This window comes from Pezoporus occidentalis, unplaced genomic scaffold (genome assembly GCF_034315485.1).
Source record: "Pezoporus occidentalis ecotype Australia unplaced genomic scaffold, CSIRO_AGI_Poc_V1 ctg70, whole genome shotgun sequence".
NCBI classification, from domain to species: domain Eukaryota; kingdom Metazoa; phylum Chordata; class Aves; order Psittaciformes; family Psittacidae; genus Pezoporus; species Pezoporus occidentalis.
The window spans coordinates 1,181,735-1,209,113 of record NW_026916053.1 but is presented as its reverse complement, the minus strand read 5'-3'; the positions used below and the strand labels follow the sequence as shown (position 1 = coordinate 1,209,113).

The following is a 27,379-nucleotide window of genomic DNA, read 5'->3' as shown; positions in this document are numbered from 1 at the left end:
TACCATCAACGTGCTGTTACTCAACCACTCTCCTGCAGGCTGCTGTCATTGCAGGGCAAATGCTCTGCTCGTCCGTGCACATTCTCCCTGAAACCTCTTCATCACTTGGCAATTGAGTTTACCCTGGTACTACTTACTACCCCGGTGTCTTATTTACTGAAAGTGTCCTGGAAGTTCTCCTTTGAATGTTTGTTCTGCTTCATGTAGTTGAATGTATTGAAGCCAGAATGCTGTCTTCTCACCCCAGGAATGAGTGAAATATTCAGGCTCCCAGGAACAAGCCTGCTGCTTCCACAGTGAGGATGGAAATGCCTGTGGTCCTGAGATGATGCCTTTAGTGTGTTGTGGAGAGGATGTTTAAAACAGGTTAAAGCAGGCTGAGAGATGCTTTAAATTATGCCCGGGTAGCAGAGGTCCAAGCTTTGGAAGGAGTCTCCTTCCTCTCTTGCTGATGCCTTCTGGCTGTGCTGAGCAGAGCTGTAGTGTGGTTACATCTGCCCACGATGCCATGGTGGTTTCCTGCTTCATCCTTTCAAAATACTATCCCTGAAGTTCTCATCACCATTGGTATCCAGAGCACCTTATTGTCTCAGTCGGCCCACTGCGTCCTGCTTTGGCATTGCACTTACATCCATCTTTGAGCATTTTGCTGGAGAGAAATGCAATTGTTAAGTAGATTGATGTTCAGCATACCTTTGAGAGTTTCAAATTGGGGTCTGGAATCACTGCCTTCAGAACATCATTGTAAAAGAAAATGTGATTTGCAGGTTACCCCAACACCTTTAATTTGTTGAATTTGGCATTCCTAGCTTCAGAATGACTGAAAAGTACTTTTATTTTTCTTTTTTTTCCTTCCTAAGCATTAGTAAAGAGAAAAGTTTCTGTTCTTGGCAGAGATTTTTGTGGGCCAACTTTCAGGGCAAAATATTGGGTTTTGAGTAGGGATTCTAATGGAAAAGCTGAGTACCAAATTCACACAAGGCTCTTCTTAATTACAGAAGCCAAAAGCTCTTCCAGATGTCTGTCAGCCCAACATGCTAGATGCTGCCATCACTGGTTTTAATAAAAGCTCATATTCAGCAAACTTTTTATTACTGATTTACTGTACATTACTTAAGCCAGAAAATGTTTTTGCTCTGAAAAGAAAGCAAACAGACCTGATATTTTCATCATTTGCACTCCAGCATGTCATTTACGGTGTTAAATACCATCCCAGTTCTGTTATTTTACTGGAGATTTTCTGTAGATTTCCATTGTTAAAACTGGGCTTTCAGAAACTCCTGTGAAGAAGTACAGAGCAAGAAATGCACACAAACAAATCAGTAAATGGTGCATGCAAAACAGGCAAAGCCACTAACACCACAATCACATACATGACATGCACTAGACAGGCATTTCTGTGAGAAGTTACCTGTTTGTACCTGCAGTTAATATGTACCTTAAAGAAAAATGGAAGCTGGAAAAAAAAAAAAGCCAGGAAAATGTTATAGAACAAATACAGGGAAGTGTGATGTGACAAAGTGAACAGAACAAAACCAGTAGGAAAATCATCAGTCAGAGAGTAGCTAATGAAATCTCTGAATGATGATGTAATTAAAGTACATTAATCATTATAAAAGATCATTTCCCTTTAAACATCTGCTCCCATTCACTTGGCAACAGTCTGGCTAGTGTCATGAATGATGGGGTTTTGGATTATGCTGAAGGGCATGTGTTATCTGAGAAACAATGTAGAGCATCCCCAGCTTCACAGGTTCTGGGACAGGACTGCTCTTCCTCAATTCAGGTATAGCATTAAGGAAATAAAGGGGAAAAAAATCAGATATTGCTTACAGTAAAAAGGAAACCCCACTATAAAAGTGAACCCTGCCTTCCCAGCCAGGCAGACAGAATGTAATTGGGTGCCACTGGATTCAAATAAAGTATTTCCTCTGGGAAAAGAGACCCTGCTCAACCTGCTGCTTTGAAGAGAATCTTAGGAGCTATAGTTGCTTGTCTTCATGATCCGTGGCAGCCTAGCTGAGCCAGTGAAAGAGTGAGATTAGCCATTTCAGGAAAAAAAATCTGTTTTTCCTCTGGCATAAGCAAAGTGTGCAGAAGGGCCGTGATGATCCCTCACTGCCTGACAGCCTGTGGCTCTGAGGCATCAGCCTGCCTACCCTGTGCCCAAGATTGCCAGTGAAGCGGGTGCACATATGCTTCAGTGGTGCCTGCAGGTACCAGCTTGGAGCATGTGATTTATTGTTCTCTGCTTCCTAAAGCTGATAAAGTCATACAGTGGTATTTAAACAGAAAATCAAAACAAACATCTTTGCTTCTCCCAGAAGCCCAGAGATCAGTATTTGAGAAGCCCAGTGTCAAGATTTCAGGTTTATGTGTTGTTGTCTTTAACTTCATGATGTTTTAGGAGTGCTATGGATTGCTACCTTTGTAGTCCAGCTCAGATAGGTCCCAGTCCACAAACAGTGTGTACCAGATGCCTCCACAGGTAGAGCGTTCAGCAGAAAGGGGAGCCCGTGTAGGCTGCAGGAAGGTGCTTTGGATCCACTCATCACTGATCTGATCCGATCTCACCTCCTATCTGCTCTTCCCCAGGCACTGCTGTCCAAGAGCACAGTTATGCTTTTTCGTAATAGCCCTGATTAGCCCCGGTAGCATCCAGGGAATTGAAGTAAGGACATACTCTGTGTGTTTGCAGACAGCAAAGAAGCACATATCTATGCACTTAATGCCAAATTTTATATCCAACCAGTACTTCTGTGGAAAGCAAGCAGCTCCGTTTCTTTGGAACTCACTTCTGAAAGATGTATAGCTGGAGTTACACATGTGTTGAAAATCAAGGTATTTGAATGAATGAACCTGTCCATGTTACACATAGGGTATGAAATAAGGATTTAGTCATTCTCTTTCCTGAGCTGTTTCTGCAATGCAGAGGTCGTAAGCTTTCATTATAGCATAGGTTGTGCACCACAGTTATATTTTTTCTTTGGAGATTCAAGTCCTATATATTGTTCATTTGAAATATTTGGTTAAATTAGATGAGGTTATTTATGTGAAAGGGACTGTCCTTGTATCGCTGCCACCTAATGATCAGGACATTGTAGATAAGTGCCTGGTTTAGGTGTCCCCTCGACTGATCTATCAGCAGTCCTAACATTGTAAGACTAGATAATGCTGTTAACTGCCCTCAGCTTCATTTTCAGCCTGTAGTAGTCTGTTCTGGAAGCTCACTGGACACTGGTGTGTATGTTCTCACTCTGATAGCATATGAGAGATCAGGAAATTCAGTTTTTGTACAGCAAAATCCAGGAAGAAGGAGAAATCATTAATCAGATGGGTGTAATCTCCAAGGGAACGAGTGCTGCATTTTAATTCAGCATTTCCCTTTGATGAAAACTTTAGTGAATGTTATTATGTGGAATTCATATGAAGCTTGGGTTTAGGTAATCAGCTTTAATATTTATACTCTTAGGGAAAAAAAAGGAGAATCATTAGTAAGCATGCATAATTAATGAATAAATTATATTTTTCCTTTGTTTTCCTTCAGGTATAAGGAAATGCTAGATCTAGTGATATCACCCAGCCTGACTGTAAATAGAGAGTGCCCTGACAGACTGAAGCTTAACCTTTCCAACATTTATGCCACGGCTCCAGATGACATAGAAGGTAGGCTGCCTCTTCCACTGACTTTACTGGCTTTAACAAAACGTGTATGTGTATGTAACCCAAGGGAAGTGGCTACATGCAAGGCCTCTGCTTCTGACAGTTAGTTCTACAGCATAGTGAGCAGCTGAGATTTTGGAGTAATTTTTTTGTAGACACTCCAGTTGTGGCTGAATCCTTTATTACGGCAATGGTTTGAATTCAAAGGGAATTGGAATATCTTATATGTAGATAATTATCTGTGCATAGTAGGTGTATATGTATATGTACACATGCATGTGTATGTTTGTTCCACTGGAATAATTGCAGATATAAAACATACTTTGTGTAGGGCGTTTTTTGGACCCCTTGAGCCCCAGTAATAGTGTAAGCGTGAGCCCTGGGCTTGTGTGGCTGTGTTGCTGCTGTTGAGGTGGGGGGACTCCCAGGCCCAGCATTGTATTTTAAAGCCAGGAAACCTTTTGCCAAAGCATCTCTGTGCCCCAGTTTGCATTGTTCTGAGATCATTGCTATCATCTCCAAACGGTCAGCCCTGCTGGCCTCTGCTCTGAAGTTTCACATTTGGCAGGTACCAAGGACAAATTCTTTCAGTGGCTGAGGCTCTGATGGAAATTTATCTGCTCTTCTCCTCCTCCCCCCACATCCCCCAACTCCATCATACTGTTCAAGTGAAGGAAACAGAAGAATGTTAAATCTGCTAAAAAAATTATTGGCAAGTGATGCAGCTGAACTAGTTCTTGCTAGTACAATCCCAGCTATTGTTTGCTGCGGTCAGGATCTGTCAGCCTTCCTGTTAGAGGGGAATTAGGAAAAGGCACTGGCTATTATGTTTTAGTAGTATGTTTAACCCTTCATTTCTAGGCTCTTAGAAGCCAAGGAGGTGTTTGCTTGCATGTTTGCTGAGGCATTAGAAACTGCGTGATTAAATCACGTACACTGAGCTGCCTATTTACAAAAGCAGTCAAAGGGATGACAATCTAAAGGAAACATCCTTTTAAATCTTCATGTTTGGAGAAAAGATTAGAGCTAGAAATGATTTTTGAATTCAGCATTTTGTAAACTTCTTGGTGCAGGAACTATTCATTATTATTATACAATATAAATAAGAGCTAATATAGACAGTTAACCTAAGAGCTAACATAGAGTTGTACTGTTGGACACCAGTTTGCTAGTGGCAGCTCAGGCTGATGTGTTTCTTACAGAAGTATTAAGGTTATTTTTCTGCAGGATGATCCCTTGTGCTTCCAAGATTAAGCTCTTTCCCTTGAAAATACTTCTTGTTAATTTGAAGAACAGGAAAATACTTGCATGTTTATCAAGTCTTAGACTGACAGAGCTTTTAATGCAATAAATGCACACAAGTGTATGCTCTTTATTGCACATATAATTTTAATTTTACTGAGTCTAGTAGCAATACTTATTTATGTAGATGTGTGGCCTGCTCATTTTATGGCTGCTTATCATGAGATATACAATTATCTCAATATAATTGTCAAGTGCACATTCTGCCTGTAGTCCGACACTTTTGGTTGTTTTGGGTGTTTTGGGTGCACGTGTCAGTTCAACGTGCCTTTTTCTGGCAATGGCAGTACCATATTGCATATTCCATGCAGTAAATTCCCACTTGGCATTCTTGGCAAACGTATTTACTCTTTCAAAATAAAAAAGTTTGAAGATTTTTTTTAATTCCAAAATAAAAAGTTTCTAAAGAGAAATGAAACTTATGCTCAACCTGTCTTTTCTGCCTTCTTTCAAATGTAAAAGGCATGAATGAAACTAAAAAAGTATATGTTTTCGTTATATTTCTGTTTGGTAATGAGGATCAGTAACAGAATGGTATAGGTTTTCTTTTCTCAATCTAAAAATCTAATTTTCCATAACTGTTCTCTTTCAGGTAAGTCAAAGCGAATTTTTCATAGTGACTTTGAAGGGGAGTCAGGTAAGTGCAGCTTTGGATTTAAAAACAGTCTTTTCCTCTATATCTGTGTGTAAAAGAATATGTACATTTGTATAACACTATCTTTTTTCAAATTTTATTTTTTATCGTTTTTTAAAATAAGTCTGCCTGCCCATTGCTTGGGAAATAGGTTACTGTTACCCACATTTCATGGGGAGAGGAACTAAGGCAGGGTTGGTGGTAGGTTTTATTTTTCCAAGCTCTTTCAGGGTTGTAAGAGTGTGAAGAAGGAGTGAGTCCTTATGGTTCTGTTTCTATCAGTGCTTAGGGCGATTCTGATAGTGATAAGGGCTGTGCAGGTTTCATTGTCCCTCCCCTGGCACACTGTCCTACCTGAGCTATCCTTTGCAAAGGGATTTGTGCAGACATCAGGTAAGTATATGCTGGGGGACCCTGGAGGAAAACAGAAGGGGATCATAGTTGTGATATTTGCCCTTCTGTGGTGTTTTGGGTTGTACACAGCCAAAGGAAGAGCTGTGGCAGAACTGGGGGACAGCTTAGCAGAGGTGGGATCAGAAAGGGCACAAGGCTTGAATTTGTTGTGGAGGAGGGTACAAAGAGTGGAATATGGCACAGGAAAGCACTTGCAAGTGCTTGCAGTTTTGAATTCAGATATTTGTATTTTAGTCAATTAAGCCTAAATTGATCTCTAAATAAAGGTGGTGGCACATTTTTCTTCAGTAGTGTTCTAGGACACAACTGTTCGGTACATTGGAAAGCATCCTGTATGTGTAATTGGTGCAATACATTTCCTACTGGTTCAGTATTTTGACTGCTGGCAGGTTAAGGTAGGTGATAGAGTAAAAAGAATTACACTGTTGTGTTTTTAATATTTATTTTGGTTTGATATATTCTAATAACCTTAAAGAAAGTGAGTCATGGTCTAGGAGAGTACAAAAAAAACCTAAAAGGGCAAAAAGTGCAGTAAGCTTAAATCACTTCGGTAATCATAATAGTTGCTTTTGTAGCCTTTAGCATATGAGTCATCCCACCAAAGCCTAGCTTTGTGATTGATATCAGTCCCATGAGAAGAAACTGGTAGTTCAATCAATCAGTATCACCCTCAGTTAAAAACTAAATCTATATTTGCTGTTAAGTGGAGAATAACTTTGTTACCTACTTCAGTTTATGGAGATTCACTAAAACCAAAGTCTTCTAATTCCTGTATATTTTTCTTAAACCAGCAGTGGTAAAAACAGTGGTGTCGGCTTGGCCACAGAACAAAACATGCTGAAAAACTAAGACCCTTTAATTTTGTTTTCCAGGCAGCAGCAAAGCAGCACCGCAGTGTCCGCTCCATCTGTACTCGACAAAGTGAGTGCTCATACCAAGCGCTCAAACTTCAAAAATGTGTTTTGCTGAACAGCCATTTTGTGCAGACTTCTGTCACCTTAAAAAGCATTTGTCTTAAGCCCATCCACCTGTTCCCCTGCATGTCTCTGGCCCAATGAAGTAACTGCCTCTTAATCTTGTTAGATAGAGTGAAAGAAGGTTTGAGGTATTGTGCAGGGGTACTTCCATACCCCGGGAATCCAAACCTTATCAGTTTAAACATTCTTGTGTTTATGAGTGACCACAGAGGAATATGTTGAAATGTCAGACACTTGCTTGTTTGGCAAAATCAAAATGAAACATGAAAAATGAGCATTGATTTTACTTACATTTTTTTTACTAGCACATATTTTGCACTGTCTTGAAGTCCCTGTGCATTTAGCTAGCTTAATCTACTGGCTCATATCAGGAGCTGTATACTGAAACTAACTTTCGCCCCAGTTTAGTCAGTTCTGAGTCCTAAAATATTCACTGTTGTAATTTGGATGTTATTTTATGAAAATGTCTAGAAGTGTTCTGCATGTGTTGTAGAAGATCATGTACAGGAACTATTGCCTTAAACTTTCTATTTTCTTGTTCTGAATAGACATTATCCCCATATAGTGACAGTCCCATCTTTCCCAACAATGGCAACGTACGGACAGACTCAGTACAGCACAGGAATCCAGCAGGCTGCTGCCTACACTGCCTATCCTCCTCCAGGGCAGCCCTATGGCATACCCTCCTACAGTGAGTGCTCTGATGTCATGTTACCTTTGAGGACATTGTCCTCTGGCTCTTAAAAAAACGTATTTGAAGTCTTATCTGACTTGATTAAAAATGTTAAGATTATTTTGAACTATCAGCCCTTGGTATCTTGGGTTTTGATCTTACAAGCTAGGTAAGTTTGGACCAGTCTGTAGTAGGATATGAGGCAGCAGGAGAAAGTCAGGTTCAATGGGATGTACCATTTAGGAGTAGTAGCTGGTGAGTGTTCCATGACTCGCTGCCAAGAGAAAGTCTTTTGCAGTAAATGTGATATTTAGGTAAAGTACACTTTACCTTCCTTGATTGTTCCAGGAGTTTCAATGATACAAGCTACTTTAAGAGAAACTTTTTGTATATTATTACGGAAGAGCCAAGACACAGGCATGGGTGAAATGGTACAGAGTACTTCAGTTGTGGAAGGTGGTTCCTATGTGAGGGCTGCTTGTTAGCTATAGGTGCAGTAACCATTCCTAATCCCAGTCAGCCTTGTTCCCTGCTTTCCTGCGCAGAGCCTTGCCAGCAGCTGCGAGGAGACAGTGCTGGGCAGGAGCAGCTGGGGGGTTCAGGCAGGGGCCTAATTAAACCAGCACTCCTGACAATGGAATGCCTGGTAAACCAAGTGGTAAGAGTGTCCTCAAGCTCTGCATAGAAATACAAAGTCCTTGAGGGAGCTGGGAAGTACTTACCACTCCTAAAGACCAAGGAGATACTGCTCCTGCTTGGGTAGCTCTTTAACAGAAAGCTTTGGGCTCATCCTGTGAGTGTTGAGTCTTGTAGCATTAAATGGCTTCATAGTTCTGTTTCCACTCCTGTTTTCTCCTGTGCTGTTAAACACCTTTTGTTTGCTTGGCAAATACAGTATCTTTTCCCAACAAGAAGCTTTTATACACCATTGACAAGGCCTTTACTGAAAGGAAATTCAATGCAATGCTCTGGAAGCCAGGGAAATGGACTTGGCAGAGCCGAAGCTCTACCAGGATGATGAGAGAATGTTTTGAGACTCTTTCCTGGAGCTACGTATGTGTTTGCATCAGCTGGCTGATTTCCAAGGCAAACTCTGAACAGTTGTCCTGTTAGAGCAGGTGAAAGTAGATCCATTTGCTACTGCCTAGAGTCTTTAGGGCATACATGTGTCAGGCACATATGCTGCTTATAAATCCTGTGGATGACCTCTTAGCATCCTTGAGCAGTGATTTCCCTCCCCCAGCCCATATACCCTCTCTAAGATACTCAACACAGCATATGAAAAACTCCACCTGGCTGACAACCAAGAACAATGAAGCAGTATTGTTTTTAGGCACAAAAATAAAACCCGGCCAGTTTCTAGACAAAACAGAACATTGTGTGGAAATTAATTTGGTGCTAAGTTATTTCGCTGTCTGACAACAATTTTTAGACTTCCAAAAAGACCCATTCGTTGAAGATTAATTGTAGCTGGGGTAGGTTGAATGCTCACAAGCAGAGTGCTGATGTCATTGAAAAGCATGGGATGTTATGAAAGGCAGCTTCTCTGCACACACTTGCAAATACCTTCCCTTCCCCAGCAGTAATGGAACCGAATGCTTGCACCATCACTTGTTCATTCACTGTTCAAATAAACTTCCTGCATTTCACAATGCAGCATTGTCATCTTGTTGCTAACTTGTACTCAAATTGCATTGCACCTAAAGCTAAAAGTGATTTTTATTAGAGAAAACATTCTCTGGGAGAGCTTATTCTGTGCAAATGCAGACTTTGCTTTTAAGATTCATTAAGCTAAAAAACAGCATCTTTGGTGAAAAGCACATGAATTCTACTTGTCTTTTGGCAGGTTTGCCTACAAGTGTTAAAAGATGACAGCAGCCTGGGAAGTGTGTAAATCCAGGACATCAAGAGGGTCTTTGTTTAGTCCCAGCTCTCGGGGTGTGCCCAATGGCCATTTTTTGTTTTGTGAAAATAGGTACATACGGGAGGGAAGGATCACGCCCAACCCAAAGGGTTCATAATAAAACACACCTTTCAGCTGTTTATTTTATTAATACAGCTGTACAATCTCAGCAGCATCTCAGAATAAAATATCAACCCCTTTCACTACCAGCAAAGGTTTCATCTTGCAATGTTTAATTCAGCTGTTGCTGTTCCCCCTATAAATTGTCAGTTTAATTGCCTGATTTTAGTAATGAAAAGATTTTTGTGGCTTCAGGGCTTACCTGTTGTTCCTGAACTGTGTATTGTACCTAGCTGAATAGATGATAACCCTCCTCTATAATTTGCCAATAAATATTTTACTATCAAAACTGAAAATACAATGCAAGTAAAAGATAACTCTGTTGAGAATAGAAGTCTTGAGGTTAATTCGCTGAAGGTCCTTTTGCTTTGTTAGTCATTGCTTGCTTCTGGTAGCTGTTCAGAAAGCTCATGAATCAATGAGTCTGCTTAATTCTAAAACAAAACTATTTGTTCAGAAATTGTTTTTGAAAACAATATTTTTCATGGTTGTTTACCCATCTTAGCAAAAGTTCATTTGGGTACGGATGCAGGATGTAGTGACTCAAATATTATTTGTAATGACTCTATGTGACTTATTGAAGAGATCTTCTTGGGTAATGCAGGTAATTAAAAATGAAAGTGTAGGAAAAAGGAGTTTCTTAGGTTAAAATATAGCTGAAAAATTAATTCCTAAACTTTCTTCTTCACGCATTTGTATGACAAACACTCATGTTCTGCTCTTGGTTGTTACGGTATGCCCCAAAGGCATTAAAACAGAGGACAGCCTGAGCCATTCTCCAGGACAGAGTGGGTTTCTTAGCTACGGATCCAGCTTCGGTACCCCGACAGCCGGACAAGCACCGTACACGTACCAGATGCATGGTGAGTACAGCTTGTGCCTTGCAGAATGATGTCCTGTAAGAGAGGTTAGAATCCTGTACACCCACATGAGACGAATTCTTCTTTTGCAATTACAATGAAATGCTTAGGTATGGGCACCAGGATAGGGAAGGAGGTAAGTCTTCATAGATCTGTTCTGCTCATCAGAGCATTAGTTATTGGCTTAGGTACTGGATTTAGCATTAGTATACTATAGCAAAATGTCACATATGATCAATATAAGCTTTGCCTTCCTGCAGAAGCTGCGGGGTTTTGGGGGGGGGGGGTAATTAAGTTGTGACTGTGTGCCTGGGATTGTTGTGTTAGTGTGAATTCCCGGCTTCTGAGTGGGAACAAAACAAAGGTGGTTTTACACTTAATGCTGTCCTGAACACACTGCTCTGTGGTTAAACTGCTGTATATTCTCTCCACTAATTTTTCATTTTGAAAAGCTGATACTTTGATACTAAAAGTATTTTTTTAAATACTGCTACAACGTAACTGATACCTGCAAAGATACATCTGCCTGGTTTAATTCCCTGAGTACCCGTATCATTAATAACCTACATACTACTGAAGAAAGAAGAGCAGAGCTGAAAGCAGCTGTTTTTTCCTCAAGGTTACTGAGCTAGGATTTAGTAAGTTTAGAATAACTGTTTTGTGTCTGTCAGAATAATAATTGATTATAAAATACTCAGTTGGATTCCCTTAAACCTTCTAGAAGAGTGCCTTGTACTGGTGGTAGCTTTATAACGCTTAGTTTTGTTGTACAACCAGGAAGGCCAAAATATACTTTTATTTCTAAAAATAAAACTTAAAAGTTGTTCTCTAGTCATTCCATTTGAGAAGCTGTTTGAAACAGCAGCTCTCAGGGGATGGAATGTTGACTTGCCAACTCAAGAAAGTCATGAAAGGGTTTAAATCTGAATTGCCAAGAAGTGTAAAGTAAATGAAAATGGTGGAATTTCATTTTTGTTTCCTTTTAATGTATTTCTAGCATGGTATTTGATTTCTTTGAGCATTTTAGTGCTGTTGGAGAGAAACCTGAACTGCATATGGCACATTGTCATTATTGAGCTGGTATTCCATATACTTTTTCCTCCAGTATGTGCACTTTTCCTGATCTTTGTGAATTATGTTGAATTTTATTTACATATTTATTTATATTCCTGGGACTTGCTGAGTCATTAAGCATGAATTGGAGGAGGAGCACTAAAATTTGGGTGTAGTCTAAATTCTCTGGGTAATCTGAAGTTAAAACCACCTTGAATGCCTCATGGAACATGCTGGCATTCAACATCTGGGTTGAATGTTGCACCAAAAAACAATCCCCAAGCTATATATAAAAGCTATATATATATATATATATATATATCCCCAAGCTATATATATAACCTGTGGTTGGTTTGGGCGTTTTTTTAATCACCTTGAATCCTAGAAGTTTCACCTGTCCTGTTCAGTTTTTTTCTTCTATTCTGCTCCTTAAACTTGTCTTGAGTCTGGCTGTAACACCACTATTGACAAAGTGCTGGCATTTTCTTTTGCTGCCTTGAAAGATTGGTGTATCCCGTCTGGGTTTCTGTTGTTTTTTGTTTCCCCAGAACATGTGCTTTGTGTTAGCTTAGAAGAATCTGAGCTGTTTAAGAAGGCAAATTCTCGACTTAGTTGGGACTGCAGTTTTTAAGATGGCCCCTTCATCCAGTCAAGAGGCTTAGACGAGCAAATTTTGTGCACTTGAAAATGTTACACTTGCAAACAATAGTGACACAATCGTGTATTGTACCAAAACAGGCTGGGAGGAACTGCATGCATATGTGTGTGAGCATGAATGTGCCCAAGTGCTTTCAGATAGTGTTTCCTAGGGCAATGCTGTGGTATTAGGAGAAATCTAACTTCTTTTCAGATTTTTATGCCAGGAAGATCATTTCAGCCAGTCACTAAGCCTTTAATGCAAAAGAAAATAGAGAAAAAGTTTCTGCAAGTGGCAGGTGCTTACTCCAAGGCAAAGGGAGCAGGAGCAAATGTGTCTTCCTGTTGTAAACAAATATTTCCACCCTTCTTGCTCATGAGAGGAGCAGTCTGAAGCTCCCTGACAGTACGGTTTATTTACCTTGCTGAGTGCTAGTGAAAGGTTTAAGTGAGAAGCCAGGAGCCTTCCTGTGCTGAGTGCTACCGAGGAATGTGTGCTCAGTGCTTTCCCACGCCACAGCACTTGGGGGTGGGAAGGTGATCACTCTTGTCTCCCTAATACAAGCAAGCAGCTCTCTGTGCCACCCAGCTCCAGGGCCATTGAGGCTTTTGCCAAGTTCACATCAGTCCTTTAGGTCACCTCATTGCTGATCCAGGCAGGGACTCTGGGTAATGGGCTAAAGCAGCTGAAAAGGGCAATATTTTATATAATACTTTTATAAAACCAAATTTCAGGGGACTTTAAGAGTCAAGCTCTTAACCCTCACTTCAAGGACAAAATGTTTCTTGCATCACACTGAAAGCGATCTTGAAGAGGGTGACATGCAGGGAATCAGCAAGGAAAGGTATCTCCAGGAGTGTGTGCTGCTCAGTTTTGTGTTTTAAAGTATAAGGAAAACATGATTTTCTTAAGGTAATCTCTGCAAGTATTGTAAGATGGTAATAGCTCAATTATATAAGTGGAGTAACTTTGGACTTGTTTGCCTCCATTGAGAACCAGCTCCCAGAGCAACATAGTGAAGTCATTTGCAAGTGGGCAAGTGGCCAGCCTGTGATTCCTGAGCAGGTTGTGTAGCCTGTGTGATTCCTCCTCATAACTGAGTTACATGGTCCCACCATCAAATAGGCACCCATCGTATGTGTGTTACACTGTTCACCAAGGGATAAATGATCTCTTGAGTGACAAATACTTAGTCTTACAGGGCTCTAGGACAAAAGTTCTCCTTCAGTAAGTGCCAGTGTTTCTTTGGTACCAATGCTAACTGTGGCTAGGATACATGTGTCAGGCTGTAGCCTCCCCTCTGTGATGGCTGTTGTCAGTAAAATGGTACTTCAGAAGACAAATTCTGCTCTCTCTTAAGTCATTTCATTTTCAATACAAACACAGATGAGGCAGGTGTGATGTGGTAGCATTTAGCTTTTTCATCTTTAACTCCAATTATCAACTGTACCCCGGTTCTTGAGCAAGAACAGAATCCACTAAAAAGCAAGAATGAGGATAAAACATTCTTTCGGTGATTAAGTGGTAAAGAAAAAAAAAATATTTTACTGTCAGCCAGAAGGGGAAATCTATTTTCATGTTTCCCTAACATGAGAATAAATAAAATGTGGAAGGGTTTACAAGCCAAATATCTAGTGCAATATGTCACACACACATATAAATACAAAAGATGAGATTGGTGAGTTCCATAGCTCATAAAAAAAACCCTATATCACAATGGTAGATTGAATTAGTGATTTTAATTGCCATGTAACAGCGGATATGATAGTGTACTGTTAGAGCAACATTCAAATAGACTGAAATCTGGTAGTTAAGGATACTGTAGTTGCTGAGGGTCAGGGAGAATTCTTTGGAATATAAGAAACTTAACATTTAGTGAGCTATGTAAAATACAAAGAGAAAACCCTGCCAGCATGTTAGCTAACATAGAAAACTATGAGCTATGCAGAGAGAGCAATAGAGCAGCCAGCTTATAGAGCATTTCCTGTGGTTGCATGAGCATGTGTTACCCCTTTATTGCACATCAGGCCATCTCTTCTCAGCTTGTCATTAATTCCTAGACAATGCCTTGTTCTTCAGTTATTATTGCTAAAATGACAGCTGGTATGAAACTATGAAGTTGCACAACAGTTAAAGTTGTGGCCAAAGACCACTGTGGATACTGTCGTTGGGCAGGGAAAGATTTGACTGCTTTTATTTATATTTTTTTAATATCCAAATCTATCTACCCACAAAATACTTTTTACATTACAAAGGAAAATTTAGTTATGTAACTGGGATAACTTTCCTTTGCCAAGGAATTGCAAAGCAGTATTGAGTTCAGTACAGACAGAAATTTGGGGCCAAAGACCTACGCACTGAAATTCTTTGCTACTGCTGAGCATTTGTTTTCTTTGTAGAGTCCATTCTGATCAGCTGTCAAATAATGAACAGAAAGAAGCATTTATTTGGTGCAACACTGATTTGAAATGGGCTAATTATATTGCTTATATTTGTGGAATTAATTGCTTATGAATTGTTCGCTTGGTCTAAGACCAAAATCTGAATATTTAATCAATTGAAATGTTTTCTTAGGCTGGAAACATTTTGGTTCTTGTTGATATCTAGATAATCTGGACAATTACTGCTTCCAAGTGATGCCTGAATTTTGATGGCAATTGTGTGCCAGTTTGTGTGTTACGTAGTTAATATGAGGCCATACATATCTATTTGGCATGAATGGTTAGCTCTGCATGCGTGAATTTTGCAAAGGAAGTGGCATGTTTGATTTTAAGCTTAATTCTTTAAGTACCTAGTGATGGAACGTGTGAGAATCTACACTTGAGAAGTATGGATCACACTTTGGCATCCAGATAGTGAATCCATTTGAAGTCCCAGAAGATAAAGGACAGCGAGAGCATGTCCTCAGCAAACTGTCACTCAGATGCCTTAGATTCATAAAATTAAAACCTCAGTAGAAAACGGGTAGTTTCTTTCTAAAGCTTTTGCTTTACAGCTGGTTTGCATTAGTTGCAGTTTTAAAAGTATGGCAGTAAAGCTGTGCTCCACTCTGTGGCAAGTTCAGCAGGGAAAGGCCTCTCTTCAGGAGGGGTCAGACCTCACTTTTTACAGTGTAAATACAAGGTTCATAAGAATAACAGGCAGTCTCCCTTTCAAAGATTTTTTTAAACACCAGGGGCTGACCATGCTACATTTACTTTGTTTTAGAATGAGCTGTCTTACAGGAGGAGGAAGTCAAGGGGAGAGGCAAAGGTGTTGACAGTGATGCACTGTATGCTGCAAGGATCAGTGCTACTGCAACCCAAGGGAAAGCCCTGCTCTACCTTCTGCCATTTACTGCTTTTATGAGGTTCCAGTCAGAACTCATTCTTTGGTTATTGTTAAACAAGGGGGGTCTTGGGAAGAGGATATGCTAGTGGAAGGAGTAGGCACCAGGGTGGATGGTCCTGAAGTTGGGGGAGCAAATGTGTTTTTGTGATAGAGAGATGGGCTGCTCTGTCTGGGCTCATCAGAGTATTTAGAAGTTCACCCTGATCAAGGGGAAGGTAATTGCTAAACACGTAGCTGTGCTCACTGGCCATATTTTTATCTCCAATTGCATGATAGTCGATGTTACAAGGCTACTCAGATTTTAATGCTGACCTGGGAACTGGAACCCTCTAGCCACTAAAGAGCACAGGAGGTGGCAAATCCAGCTTTCCTTTATCATGTCTTATGATCTGTCAGTGGAGGATTGTGTTCAGGATGAAACTGCAGCTGAAGGAACCTTTAATCTTTGATGTCTGTGGAGTCACCCAAATAAAGTTAGGTTTGCTGGTTGTTTTTTCAACAAGGGATTGCACGGAGACAGTGTATGTCGCTGTCATAAGGATGTTCACATTCAGGTCCAAAACATTCCTTGTGATTGGTTTTTGAAGAGAATCCAGTGTGATTTCTTTCTATAGCTGCAGCATCATTTCGTAGTAGTGGTTAAAAGAAACACTTTCTCAAAAATACAGTAAAATGTAATTGCTTTCCCATGTTTCAAATCCTGAGAGTAAATATAAACCATCCCAGCACCTTCAACACCATTGCCGAGCTGGATTGAGCAGCTCAGGTGAGCAGGCTCAAAAGGATGGTAAAAGCCAGGCCCTTAAAACTGCTCTGGTCATCACTTATTAAAGCCTTTTGAGGCTCTGTCGGTTGAGTACTCCCAGAAGCAGGCAGCAGGGGAACAGCCTGGACTCAGAAAAACTGTGCCATGAAATGTGTTTTATATCACACTGCCCGCAAACACCTGGTCAGGCCAGCAGGGCTGAATGGGGTCCCACTAGTGGGAGACCAGTGGACATAATGACTGGTTAAATGCGCTGCATATCTGAGAGTATTATCTGCAGAAGGTGTTCATATGTTTCTGGGAGCAGTGTCTTTTAATAGACACTGCTGATGTCAAGTGCTGTAACATTGTAGAAGCATACTTTTCACCTAGGTTAATACAGTGCGCTCTTCCCTACAGTGTCTGAGCCCTTCCAGACAGAAATGCAAGACTGGTTTTGGGGAAGGGTTCATTATGCCTAATGGCAAACAGTTGAGCAATATGCTGCAAAATACATATGGGTTGAGTTTTTCTTCTCCTTTCACAGGTCAGATAGTCCTGAAATACCTGCACAGCTGACAGCCATGCAACATTTTATGAGTTTTCTTGCCCAGTAAATGCAGGCAGATGTTGTAGGATTTGGAACCTTACAAGGCACTGGAGTATAGCTGGTGGGAGGTAATTTTGATGAGTGCTTAACCTCTCACTAAAAAAGTAGCAGCTTGGAGAAGGCAATATTTACTGCAGGAAACATTAGCTTGTCAAAGAGCTAAAGCACTGCAAAGAACCTTTCTGAACAACACGCAAGTCTTCAGCCAGATGTTCTTCATAGCGTAGAGTAATGCACACTCTTCTGGGAGTTAAACTAAGGCCTTTCCTTGCATCACTCACAGTCAACATTGTTTTCTGTAGGAAAACAGCTTGCTAATGTAAGAATACACAAGCCATTATATGCAAGCTTGTAAAATACCATGCAGTTCAGCTGAACCCTGTAGGCATTTATTTTATTAGTGCTAAGTGATCAAATAATCCTTTGAGAGAACTCTTCCCTGGAACCACTGTGAATGTGTTTCATCTACAAGTTAGAGGAAACGCTTGGATCTAAGCTTCACTGTTCTACGTCAAGCCTATTCAGAAGTGCCCATGGTAGCCACCCCCTGAATGCCCTCATCTCAGTCCAGTGTTCCATCTTTGGAGTGGTCATGGACTCACAATTGCTGCTGGCAATTGTGAGCTGTGATAAATGCCCTGCTCTTCACCTGTGTGAAACCTGGCTATCTCCTCCTCTGATTGTTGAGTATTTTGGTGAATACTGGATGTTCAAACCAAATATAGCAACTTACTCTCTTTTGAGCAGTACAGGAGACTTGGAGAACTCCTCCCTGACGTTGGGGCCCCTAGATGCATGAACTTCAAGGACACAAACCTGATTTTCAAAGTTTCCAAAGCTTCCTCTGATATTGATTTGAACTATACCACAGGCCCATCCCATCACTGTAATCATAACTCCCTAAGACACCAATATCCTTTTTTTAGCAATGCCAGAGCTTGGTTCTGAAGATACTGAACATAAGTGTAAGTATTTCCTTAGTTTTTGAATGTGCTCTTACCTGGGAAGAGGGGGAAGAAATGTAGCCTGTTGTTGCAGTGACTGAAAGAGAGGGAGAAACTGAGAAGAAGGAAAGGCTGGCATGAAAGTTTTTGCAGGAGCACAGTCCAGATCACGCAGCATTGAAATCATCATTGACTGTGGCATAGATTTTTAAAATACTTGAATTAAAAAGGGAATGAGGGGAAAATAGCAAATGAAATCCATCTGTGAGAACAGGAACATACCATCAATCAGCTCACAAAGAGTTTCTCTATACGTGTTGCCCTTGGACATCCATACAGGGAAGGGCCACATCTACTTATCAAGGAAAAGTCATGACACTGAATATGTGTAGCATATGCATGCCTTTTATGCGGTATCTTTTCATGCAAGTGTGTTTGTGATATACATACTTTACAGGAACATTTACAGTACCATACATCTGAAGAGCTATTCTACTCTAGAGTCCAGATTGTTTTATTACCAGCTAAATGTTCTTTAAGCTACCTGTGAATGAAGGCATTGTGACATTTAGCAACTGGTTTGATTGAATACAGATGTGAACCATATTCCAGATGGAGAAGATCCAAAGGGAGAGATCCTCGGCTTGTTTCTGATTTGCAAGTAGAAGTTTGAATGCAATTACTTGATGTTGAGCTAGCAAGATAGAAACAAATCACTTGCTTGCAGATCTACAGTATTGCAAATGTAAAATCAGCTGTAGTTTGAGATAGTGTGCTGTCCTCAGAGGTCAGGGGAAAAAGCCAATATATATGAAAGCAAAAATCCTATAGAAGTGTGCAGTATCCACTCAGAAATGGGAGGGGGCCAGGCATTCATGAACATTCCTTACCGAGAGGTTTCCTAGGAGTGTCTCATTCTGCATGAGTAGTGCTTTCTAATGTCATTTCAGTCTATCTCTGAATATTACAGGAAGTGCTGTGACCAGGTTGGACAGACCATTGGGTGACATGGTTTAGTGTGAGGTGTCCCTGCCCATGGCAGGGGGGCTGGAACTTGATGCTCTTAAGGTCCTTTCCATCCCTGACTATTCTATGACCAGGGAAAGCCCTTGAAAAAAATGGTTACATGGGGACAGGGCTAAATTGATAATGCCAGAATGCAGGGTCTGTTGATAATTTTATAGTGTTTAAGTGTCAGATTTACTGATGCAAAACTGAAATTGCACTAGGCAGAATTACTCCTATTGTGGAAATCATAGAATCATGGGGTGGCTTGGGTTAGAAGGGACCTTAAAGCTCATCTAGTTCCCTGCCACAGGCAGGGACATCTGCCACTAGACCAGGCTGCTCCAAGCCCTGTCCAACCTGCCCTTGAATACTGCTAGGGATGGGGCAGCCACAGCTTCTCTTGGCACCCTGTACCAGCACCTCACCACCTCACAGTAAATGTTTATTTGTTATCAACAACTTGGGGAGGAAAAGCATTTGGGGCAGGTTCTGATATGTGTTTTGAACTGCTGAATTCTACAAGGCTGCTCACTGCTCAAAGAAACTGTAACAAGCTGACCTCTTTCTCTGCTCATGAGGAGCAGTTGTGTTTGATCTCAGTTTAGCCCAGCTAAAATGGTAAAAATATATTCTCTAAAACCAGTGTAAAATCCACTACTTAAGGTGTAGTCACAGTGGACTGTGGGAAGCTATGGAGCATGAGTTGTTCCCCATCACCTCAACCCTTCTGTTTCTACCCTCCTCCCTGCTCACGTTCCTGCCCTGTTTGTGCATGGACACATTTGCTTTTCATGGCTAAGTTCACTTCAGTTGTGCAGATCTCTCCTTTTTGTACTTCTCTCTGATTGTTTGGAAAACAGGAGGCTATGGTATCGTGCAGGTAACACAGCAATAAACTTGTTCTCATCACAGTTTACACATAAAGCATGAGTCCCTCGAGGTAACTCGTCCCCCTCTTGACAGCTTTAATAAAGGATGATGGATTGTTTAAATGACAGTTAGATCAGAAATTCCCCTTGTATTCTTTTGAGATCTGGTGTAAAAGAGCTGTTCTGTGTTCTGTGAAAGTTGTTTTCGCCTGTAAGCACAGGGGCTCTATTACTTCCCTTCACAGTGGTGAGAAGTGCTTAGTTACCACAGGAATATATTCATCCTGCCACATACTCATGACATCTTGAAAAACTGCAGAAATTAAAGCCTAGCATGGGTGGGAGGTGGGGAAGTGCCAATAGCTGAATGCGTGGCTGTCTTTGGGATGCTGCTCTGGCCAGGCTCCCCATATGGGTTGTGGGGAGGAGGAGGGATTGTATACTGATCCACCCAGAACTGCCTCCAAAGGATGATACATCACCTGAACCCACCTGCCCAGCATGTGCAGGGGACTTGGGAGACCCCAAGTGCCTGTCAGTCACCTGCGCCCTCTTTTCCCTCTCTCTGCCCTTTTCTTTTTAAAGACCGCATGTGGCAGCCAGTTAGTTCTGGAGGGCAGAGTCCTCCCTCTTATTTCTTTTTGGCTTGAGATTTATTTCCCAGGGCATGTGCTTTGTAGCTGCACTTGGCAGAGTGGAGTTTGTTCAGCTGTCCATTCCCTAGCTAAGCTGGCGTCTTAAAATAAAAACAAGCAAGTGGATTTGGGGAGAAAGGTTGCCACATGAAAACATGCAGAGTGTCATATGGTTAAAGCAGCACTGCTCAAAGTCATTCATATAAGAAACCAGATAAGAGAAAAAAAGCTGAGTGCCTGATTAGATCTTGTTCTTAAGGTGCATCGAGGTGACAAAATGAAGCTCAGATGGCCACGAAGCACCAAAATCATACCTCTTTCACTGCAGAAGTAGTGGGGCTGAGTGCTCTTTGGAGTCGCTTTCCATTATGATAGAATACGACGTAGTCCAGTTTCTGCCTCCTGCGTATGAACAAGCCAGCCTTTGGAGCAAGCACTGTTGCAAAACACTGGAAGAAGACTTTTGGTATAAATTCTCATCAAACCACACGAACTCCAGAGGAAGTTCCCTACCCATGTGAAATGGAAAATTTTGAAATAGAAAGTGGCAGAGACTGAAGTTAAATCAAGGCTAGAACTTGCCGGAGTGCAGTATCCAGGGGATGGGAAACTTGCAGCTCTCCTACCGCTTTCCTGATGGGAAGTAAAGGAGGACTGTACCTGTAGATCTTCTCTGAACCTTTAATTCTCCACCCATAAAATTTTTTAGTTAATCTGTCATCCGGCTCAGGAGGCTAGGCTGGACATAAGCTGCTTTGTTTGGAACTGAACTATGTAAAACTCACATGCCCATCCTTTCTCTTCCTGATGTTCCAGGATGAAGCAATGGTTTTTCTCTTTCCTGTCCCACCAATATTGTTCTTACATTTGGGCTATCAACACCAGGACATAAGGACAGATTCCAGGACATACCTGGAATCAGAGTGTGCATGGTTCTATACATACTCTGACGGAGTTTCCTGCAGAAGATGATAAAAAATACTCTTTCATTACTTACTGGAAAAAGAACTAAATAAATTTTAAATTTGGGTTGAATCCTTGTTTTTCAGCTTTGTTTCCTAGTTTTGTGTTTGGTTTAGTATATATAATGGTTGTCTTTGAATGCCTTTCAGTTAACAGACTCCAGTAATAGCCAAAAGTCTTTACAGCCTGCAATTGTTAAGATTTGTGATATACTTTCTTCTACTGAGCCAGTACTTTACTTCCTGTTGGAAGTTATTTGTATTAATATATCCTGTTATTTTGATTGCTGGTGTGTTTTATGACCATGATTTTCTTTCCCTTAGGCACTACAGGGATTTACCAGGGAGCTAATGGCCTGACAAATTCTGCAGGATTCAGTGCTGTGCACCAGGTATTGTTCAGCATTTAGTATTGGCAACCTTGGCACTTATTCTAAACACCTGGAATATTGGTAGATCACAAAGATTATTCTGGTGTTTACATATATTTAAGGAAGGCATTGCCCTGCATTCTGCTGAACACTGTTCTGCTCTACTCCTCTGGCCTGTCCAGGACTTCTAGATATCTTAATTAATTTTAAGACATGTATCTATACATAGAGTTCAGTCCTTGCAGGAGGAGGCTGCCCTGGCAATCTCTGCCATGCTGCTGTAGCAGTGCCAAAAGTTTCATCATTCCTCTGCCATCTTACAACTTTAAGCTATGTTTTCCATCCTCTATAGAGAGCTTTGCTTCCAGGATCCTGTTGTCTGCTGTCTTGGCACTGTGTAATACATATGAACAATTTGAAAGAGTGTTGGCAGGCCCTGATGAATATTGAGCCATCTGAGCTGCCTGTGTGCTTCCTTCTTTGAGAATACACCTGTCTATGGGCTTCATGCTTCAGATACCTTGATAAATGTGTGTGTATAAATAAACAGCGTGCGTATATACACAAGACAGATGTTTTTCAGTAGCAAATGGCTGGTTTTGATTGGACCAAACGAATGAGTACACTGTCCCAGAAAATGTGTTTTGGTTGCCAGTAATTTCAATTCCTTTTTTGGAAGGTGATGGTTGACTTGTATTTTTAATGACAACAGTGGGCAAGATCTTTATTACTTCAGTTTTGGCTAAAAACATCAGCATCTGCTGATAGAAGTGCATGTGATTGAAGTATGGAGGTTACCTAAAAAGGGGAAAAATAATTGGGCTGTTTTCATTGTTTTGTTATGTTCCTTAAGAGAAAACAATGAAATTCTCTCATTTCTTTTTCAGTTTAATCACTCTTATGACAACTTGAGTCTTTATTCTTGAGAGCTCCCTGGTGACTGAAAGTTAATGAAATATGTCACCGACAAGATGTAAGCTGTTAAGGAGGAAAGTGCTTTTAGTCTTTCTAAAGACTATTTATTATTTAGTTTTATTTAATACCAGAGACTAGTTAGCATTTTTGAGGAAATAAAAACCTTTTGCTGAAAGACAATCCCTAGAGAACGAATACAGTTCTCTATCTGAAAAAGCAAATAGGTGGACAAGAGCAGGAGTCGCAGTTAAAACCAAACAAGTAAAACTTTTTATGTTTTAATTGTCCAGTGAGTTTCTAATCTATTTTTCTCACAAAAAAAAAAAAAATAATCTATATGAGGATGGACTAAAGTTTGTTTGAGAGGCTTAAAATAAAGCCAGAGGGATCTGTGATACCTCAGCTCCCCGAGGTCACTTCCACCTTGTAGTTTTAGTTATTTTTTTTTAGGTAGAAAAGACCATTCAGGCATTTCGTTATTGCTGAGATAGTTGGACAATCTCAACTGTGAACACTGCTGCAAAACAGTTGCAACTTTTTTTTCTTCATTTTTGTAACCTATTCTAATGTCTGATCCAGAAATGTTGCTGATCATAGGAAAACGCAGACAGTTTTGCTCCTTCTCTTACCCAGTTATTCATTCTGTTCTTCTGATTTCTTAGGTGTTCTGTTACTTACAGGGAACATGTGTGTTCCATCATGGGTCTTTCCAAAAAGCTGCCCTACTTTACTTTTGCATAAAATTGTTGAACTCTTATACAAAATGTGTCAGCACTGATAACTAAAATCCTACAGAAAAAGCAGATTAGTTGTTGATTAGTTGACCATAATAAGCCAGCAGTATATTTGGGAGAAGCAGAAATCTAATGAGACATGGTTCTTTAGGGAAATATTCCTGCTGCATGCATAGATAACACTGCCTTTGTGGTGTCTTACTCATTTATAAAATAAATCCAGATACGCTGATGTCAGATGTTTCTTTTTTCCTCAAAGGAATATTCATCATATCCAAGCTTTCCTCAAAGCCAGTACTCACAGTATTACAGCTCCTCCTACAACTCTCCATATGTGTCTGCGAACAGCATCAGCCCCTCAGCCATCCCAACCTCCACTTACTCTCTTCAAGAGTCTTCCCACAATATCACCAGTCAGAGCACAGAATCGCTGTCTGGTAGGTGCATCTCTTCTGTTTTCAGTTTGTCAGTCTCAGTCACCTGTAGACATAAACACTGTAACCTTGTCATTAGAATGTACTAGAATGCATATTTTTACATGGATAAATCAGATTTCCTAGCATTTAAGAGTTCTGCTTACATGGTGCAACACAGGGTTTTGGAAAGATTAGAACATCCACACTCTGTAAAACCATCTTTTGTCATTTTCATGAGTTTGTGAGATTTGATCTCTTCTAAAGGTAGTACAGAAAGATAAAACTATTACATACAGAACCCAGATCATGTCTGAGGGCTAATGAGGGTAGCACAGAATTCAAAGCTAACAGCAGTGCTCAGAAAAAAAAAAGAGTTTCCTGATTATCTGATGATTTTTTTAGCCCTTGTCTGTGTTGTGGTTTATATTCCCCTCTTAGAACAACATGTAATAAACGCTTTCATAAATAAGTACAAGAGAAAGTCCCCCTTTTAAAAATCAGCACAAATTGTTTGTCTGAGTTGGAAGTTCAAGATGAATTCCACACATAAAGGTTTCAAAATTTGTGGCTTCTCTTTGAGTGCTTAATTTTTAAACTCTCAAAGCTTAAATGGTTGATGGAATTACTGACAGATTATGATACTCAATGTGCTGTTCAAGTACAATCTTCGCATATCACTTGCCTACTAAAGTTTTCATTGGCATGCAATAACATTTATATAAAACACCACATAATTTGTGGATGATCACAGTCTACGCCCATTGCAGGTCTGCTGACTTATGAAACAAATCTGAACATCTGTGGTTGCTCTAAAAGAAAAATAAACTAATATTGTTTTTTAAAAAGAAGTGATCGCAGATTGCTCTAAAAGCAGTTGAAGGATTTTCTGTTCTAGATCTTATCTTAGCCTTTTTGAGAAAGGGTGATTGCAGAAAGGCTTGTTAGGCACAATCTAAGCTTCTCTGAAGAAGAATATGATTATTCCAGGAAGCTGGAGAGGCCACAACTTAGCAAGGTGAAAAGAAAAATATGTTGGAAAAGGATTTGTAATGTAAGGTAAGTGAAATCCGGACAGGTTTGTGAAACTCAAGCCAATCAAAACAGATACTTTATACAAGGGAAGTTCACCTTTGACTGTCTTTTCTCAAGTGCTATCCTCTGTGAAACGGAATATGTCTAAAGAGACTAGTTCTGTATTTTTGAACAAAAGTTCATGTTGAAAGTGTATTTTTAATCATAAACATTCATCAAATTTAAAATTAAAACCAATTTTTTTTTTAGAAGTTGAGTTGGTTTTGGTGTCCTTTTCCATTGCTTTCTAATTCGGGGGGGGAGTAAAATTCAAAAAGGTATTTTTTTTCAATGAAAAATGTGATAAGGTTTTTGAAGTGACACATCCATTTTAAAATTTTATTCATACAGTCTTGGTGACTTTTGAAATTGTTTTAGCAAATCTTACGAGTTAAAAGTTACTTCTCTAAAAATGTCAGCTGTTGACGTGAAATGAGTAAGATTTTCTGGTGTTTTCAGAATGCTTCTGGTGGTCTCCATTAAGAGTTTTCATGCTCTAATTATAATGATACAGTGCAGAATTTAAGTTTACAATGGATATTTTTTTTTTTTCTTATAATAGGGGAATATTCAACAACACCAGCAAAAGATGTAGAAACAGACAGACATCACAGAGGGTCGGATGGCAAGGTACGAGCCCGGTCAAAAAGAAGCAACGATCCTTCCCCTACTGCTGACAGTGAGATTGAGGTAATAACTTTAATTTACATTCCCTTAGTAAAGCCAGCAAAAATAATCAGTCGCATCTATTAGCAAATCCCACCATCAGACTAGTGAGTAGTGAGAGCCAGAATAAAATGAGTAATACAACTGGAGCCTACATACATCGGAAGTCAAAATAATTCTTCAGTGTCTATATTATCAGGATCTCAAGCTATTCTTCAGATGTTCTTTGATTTTTCCTCTAGGCTTTTTAGAAGTCTGCTGATTTGTTCCCCTGACTTGATGTGCAACAGGGGATTTCAATAGTTGTTAGCAGAGCAGATGCTCAGGATGACCAGCACACACAGAGTTCCAAAATTCCCCATGTTTCATTTTGCCTGCTTTCACAAAGCATCTACAGTCAGTGCTCCAAATAAGTTTGTGATCTTAAAAAGCTCTATTCCAACAGGACATATTTCCTGACTGAACGAATTCTTGCAGTTGCTTAATATGTAACTATATTTCTTTTTTCCACCCCATCTGTCATCACAGCGTGTGTTTGTGTGGGATTTGGATGAGACGATAATTATTTTTCACTCCTTACTCACGGGAACCTTTGCATCCAGATATGGGAAGGTAAAATTTAATTCTTTTAGCATTACTGCTTGTCCAGCCAACATGTGTCGGGAACTGTGGGGGCAGCTAATGAGACAGCTTTGCAAGCAGATGCTGCTGATTTTATTCAGACATATTTGTATAAATATGTCCTGTGGTATTTCCTTCTAACATGCGAAAATTTAATTTACCTCCCTTTCATGTTGCAAGTAGCCCCTTGTTTTTCAAAGGCTCGTATTGTTCAGCTGCTGCTAGGTGGGACATCAGGATGTTCTTTCAATGTCTGTCTTCTGCAAGAAAGAGTCTATCTAGCAGCCAGACAACATTAACTCTCATTTGAATGAGGTAACACATTTTTTACTAGACCATATGAATTTCAGACAACTTTGTAAGAGAGATTTTGTGTTTGTCAGTCTAGTCTGCCATGAAGAATACTGTCTCTGCTTCTTTACTGAAGCTCACAATTTTAAGGGGATTTAGGAACCCTATCTTTAGCTATCAATTCTTTAGATACCCCCTTTGAAATGCAGGCAATTCCTTTTTTTTTTTTTTTTTGAGGTAACTGTGGCTGAACAGACTGAACTTGGCTGCTAAGGAGAAAATGCTGGCTCTTGGATTTAGTACCAGGTGCTTCAATTTCTTCTTAAGGCAGCTTTTTATGATAAACACTTAAGTCACTTTGAATTACAGAATATCAAACACTTTTAAATGGGTAGAAAAAAAGACAATATCATTACCTAATTAAAGGTGGATGACCTAGTTGGCAGCTGTTTCCACACATGGCTTTGAACAGTCAGCTTCATCAGGAGACTGGAAAATAACCCAGCATCTCTCTAGAAAGCAGAAATATGATTTGACATCATTTCATGGCTTTACCAGCTGTACTTGTTTTACGATTGTTATAACAAGCTGAATGTGTAATTAGTAAGATAGATTTATTGTTCGCTGTTAGATGTGCACAGTTGTAAAGAATATAAAATGGTGTTTGTGGTGTGGAAGTCTACTGCAGCACTTGGAATGCTGCTAACACTTCTAACAGCACCCTCTGAAAACCAAGCACGTGTTTCCAAGCAGGGATTTATTCAGACCCATGTTGTACAAGGTAATTGAAGCAGTTACTTTTCCCCGGACGTAATGAAGGAGGTATACTTGTGTAAGCTCAAACCTTCTGCTTGCAAAAAACAGAAAGAATTAGGCAGGATCAGGAAACATAAACTTATGCCGTGTAGATCTGCTATGTGATCATGCTTTGCATTGGATAGGGGCTGCAGTATAC

General features: G+C 40.1%; 1 protein-coding gene across 8 annotated transcripts in view; it reads left to right on the top strand.

The window, feature by feature from the left end:
- Positions 1 to 27,379, top strand: part of EYA2 (EYA transcriptional coactivator and phosphatase 2) — a 90,943-nt gene that overhangs the window by 35,944 nt on the left and 27,620 nt on the right. For 7 of the 8 annotated variants that reach the window (XM_062642356.1, XM_062642352.1, XM_062642354.1 and 4 more), the window contains exons 2-9: positions 3,548 to 3,666; positions 6,886 to 6,934; positions 7,539 to 7,681; positions 10,433 to 10,549; positions 21,664 to 21,731; positions 23,619 to 23,796; positions 25,409 to 25,536; positions 26,041 to 26,124. In XM_062642356.1, coding sequence (XP_062498340.1) covers positions 3,558 to 3,666; positions 6,886 to 6,934; positions 7,539 to 7,681; positions 10,433 to 10,549; positions 21,664 to 21,731; positions 23,619 to 23,796; positions 25,409 to 25,536; positions 26,041 to 26,124 — 876 coding nt within the window. In that variant the 5' untranslated portion in view covers positions 3,548 to 3,557. Of the gene's footprint in view, positions 1 to 3,547; positions 3,667 to 5,557; positions 5,603 to 6,885; positions 6,935 to 7,538; positions 7,682 to 10,432; positions 10,550 to 21,663; positions 21,732 to 23,618; positions 23,797 to 25,408; positions 25,537 to 26,040; positions 26,125 to 27,379 lie in introns of all 8 variants that reach the window. The other variant, XM_062642358.1, reaches the window with a different exon arrangement.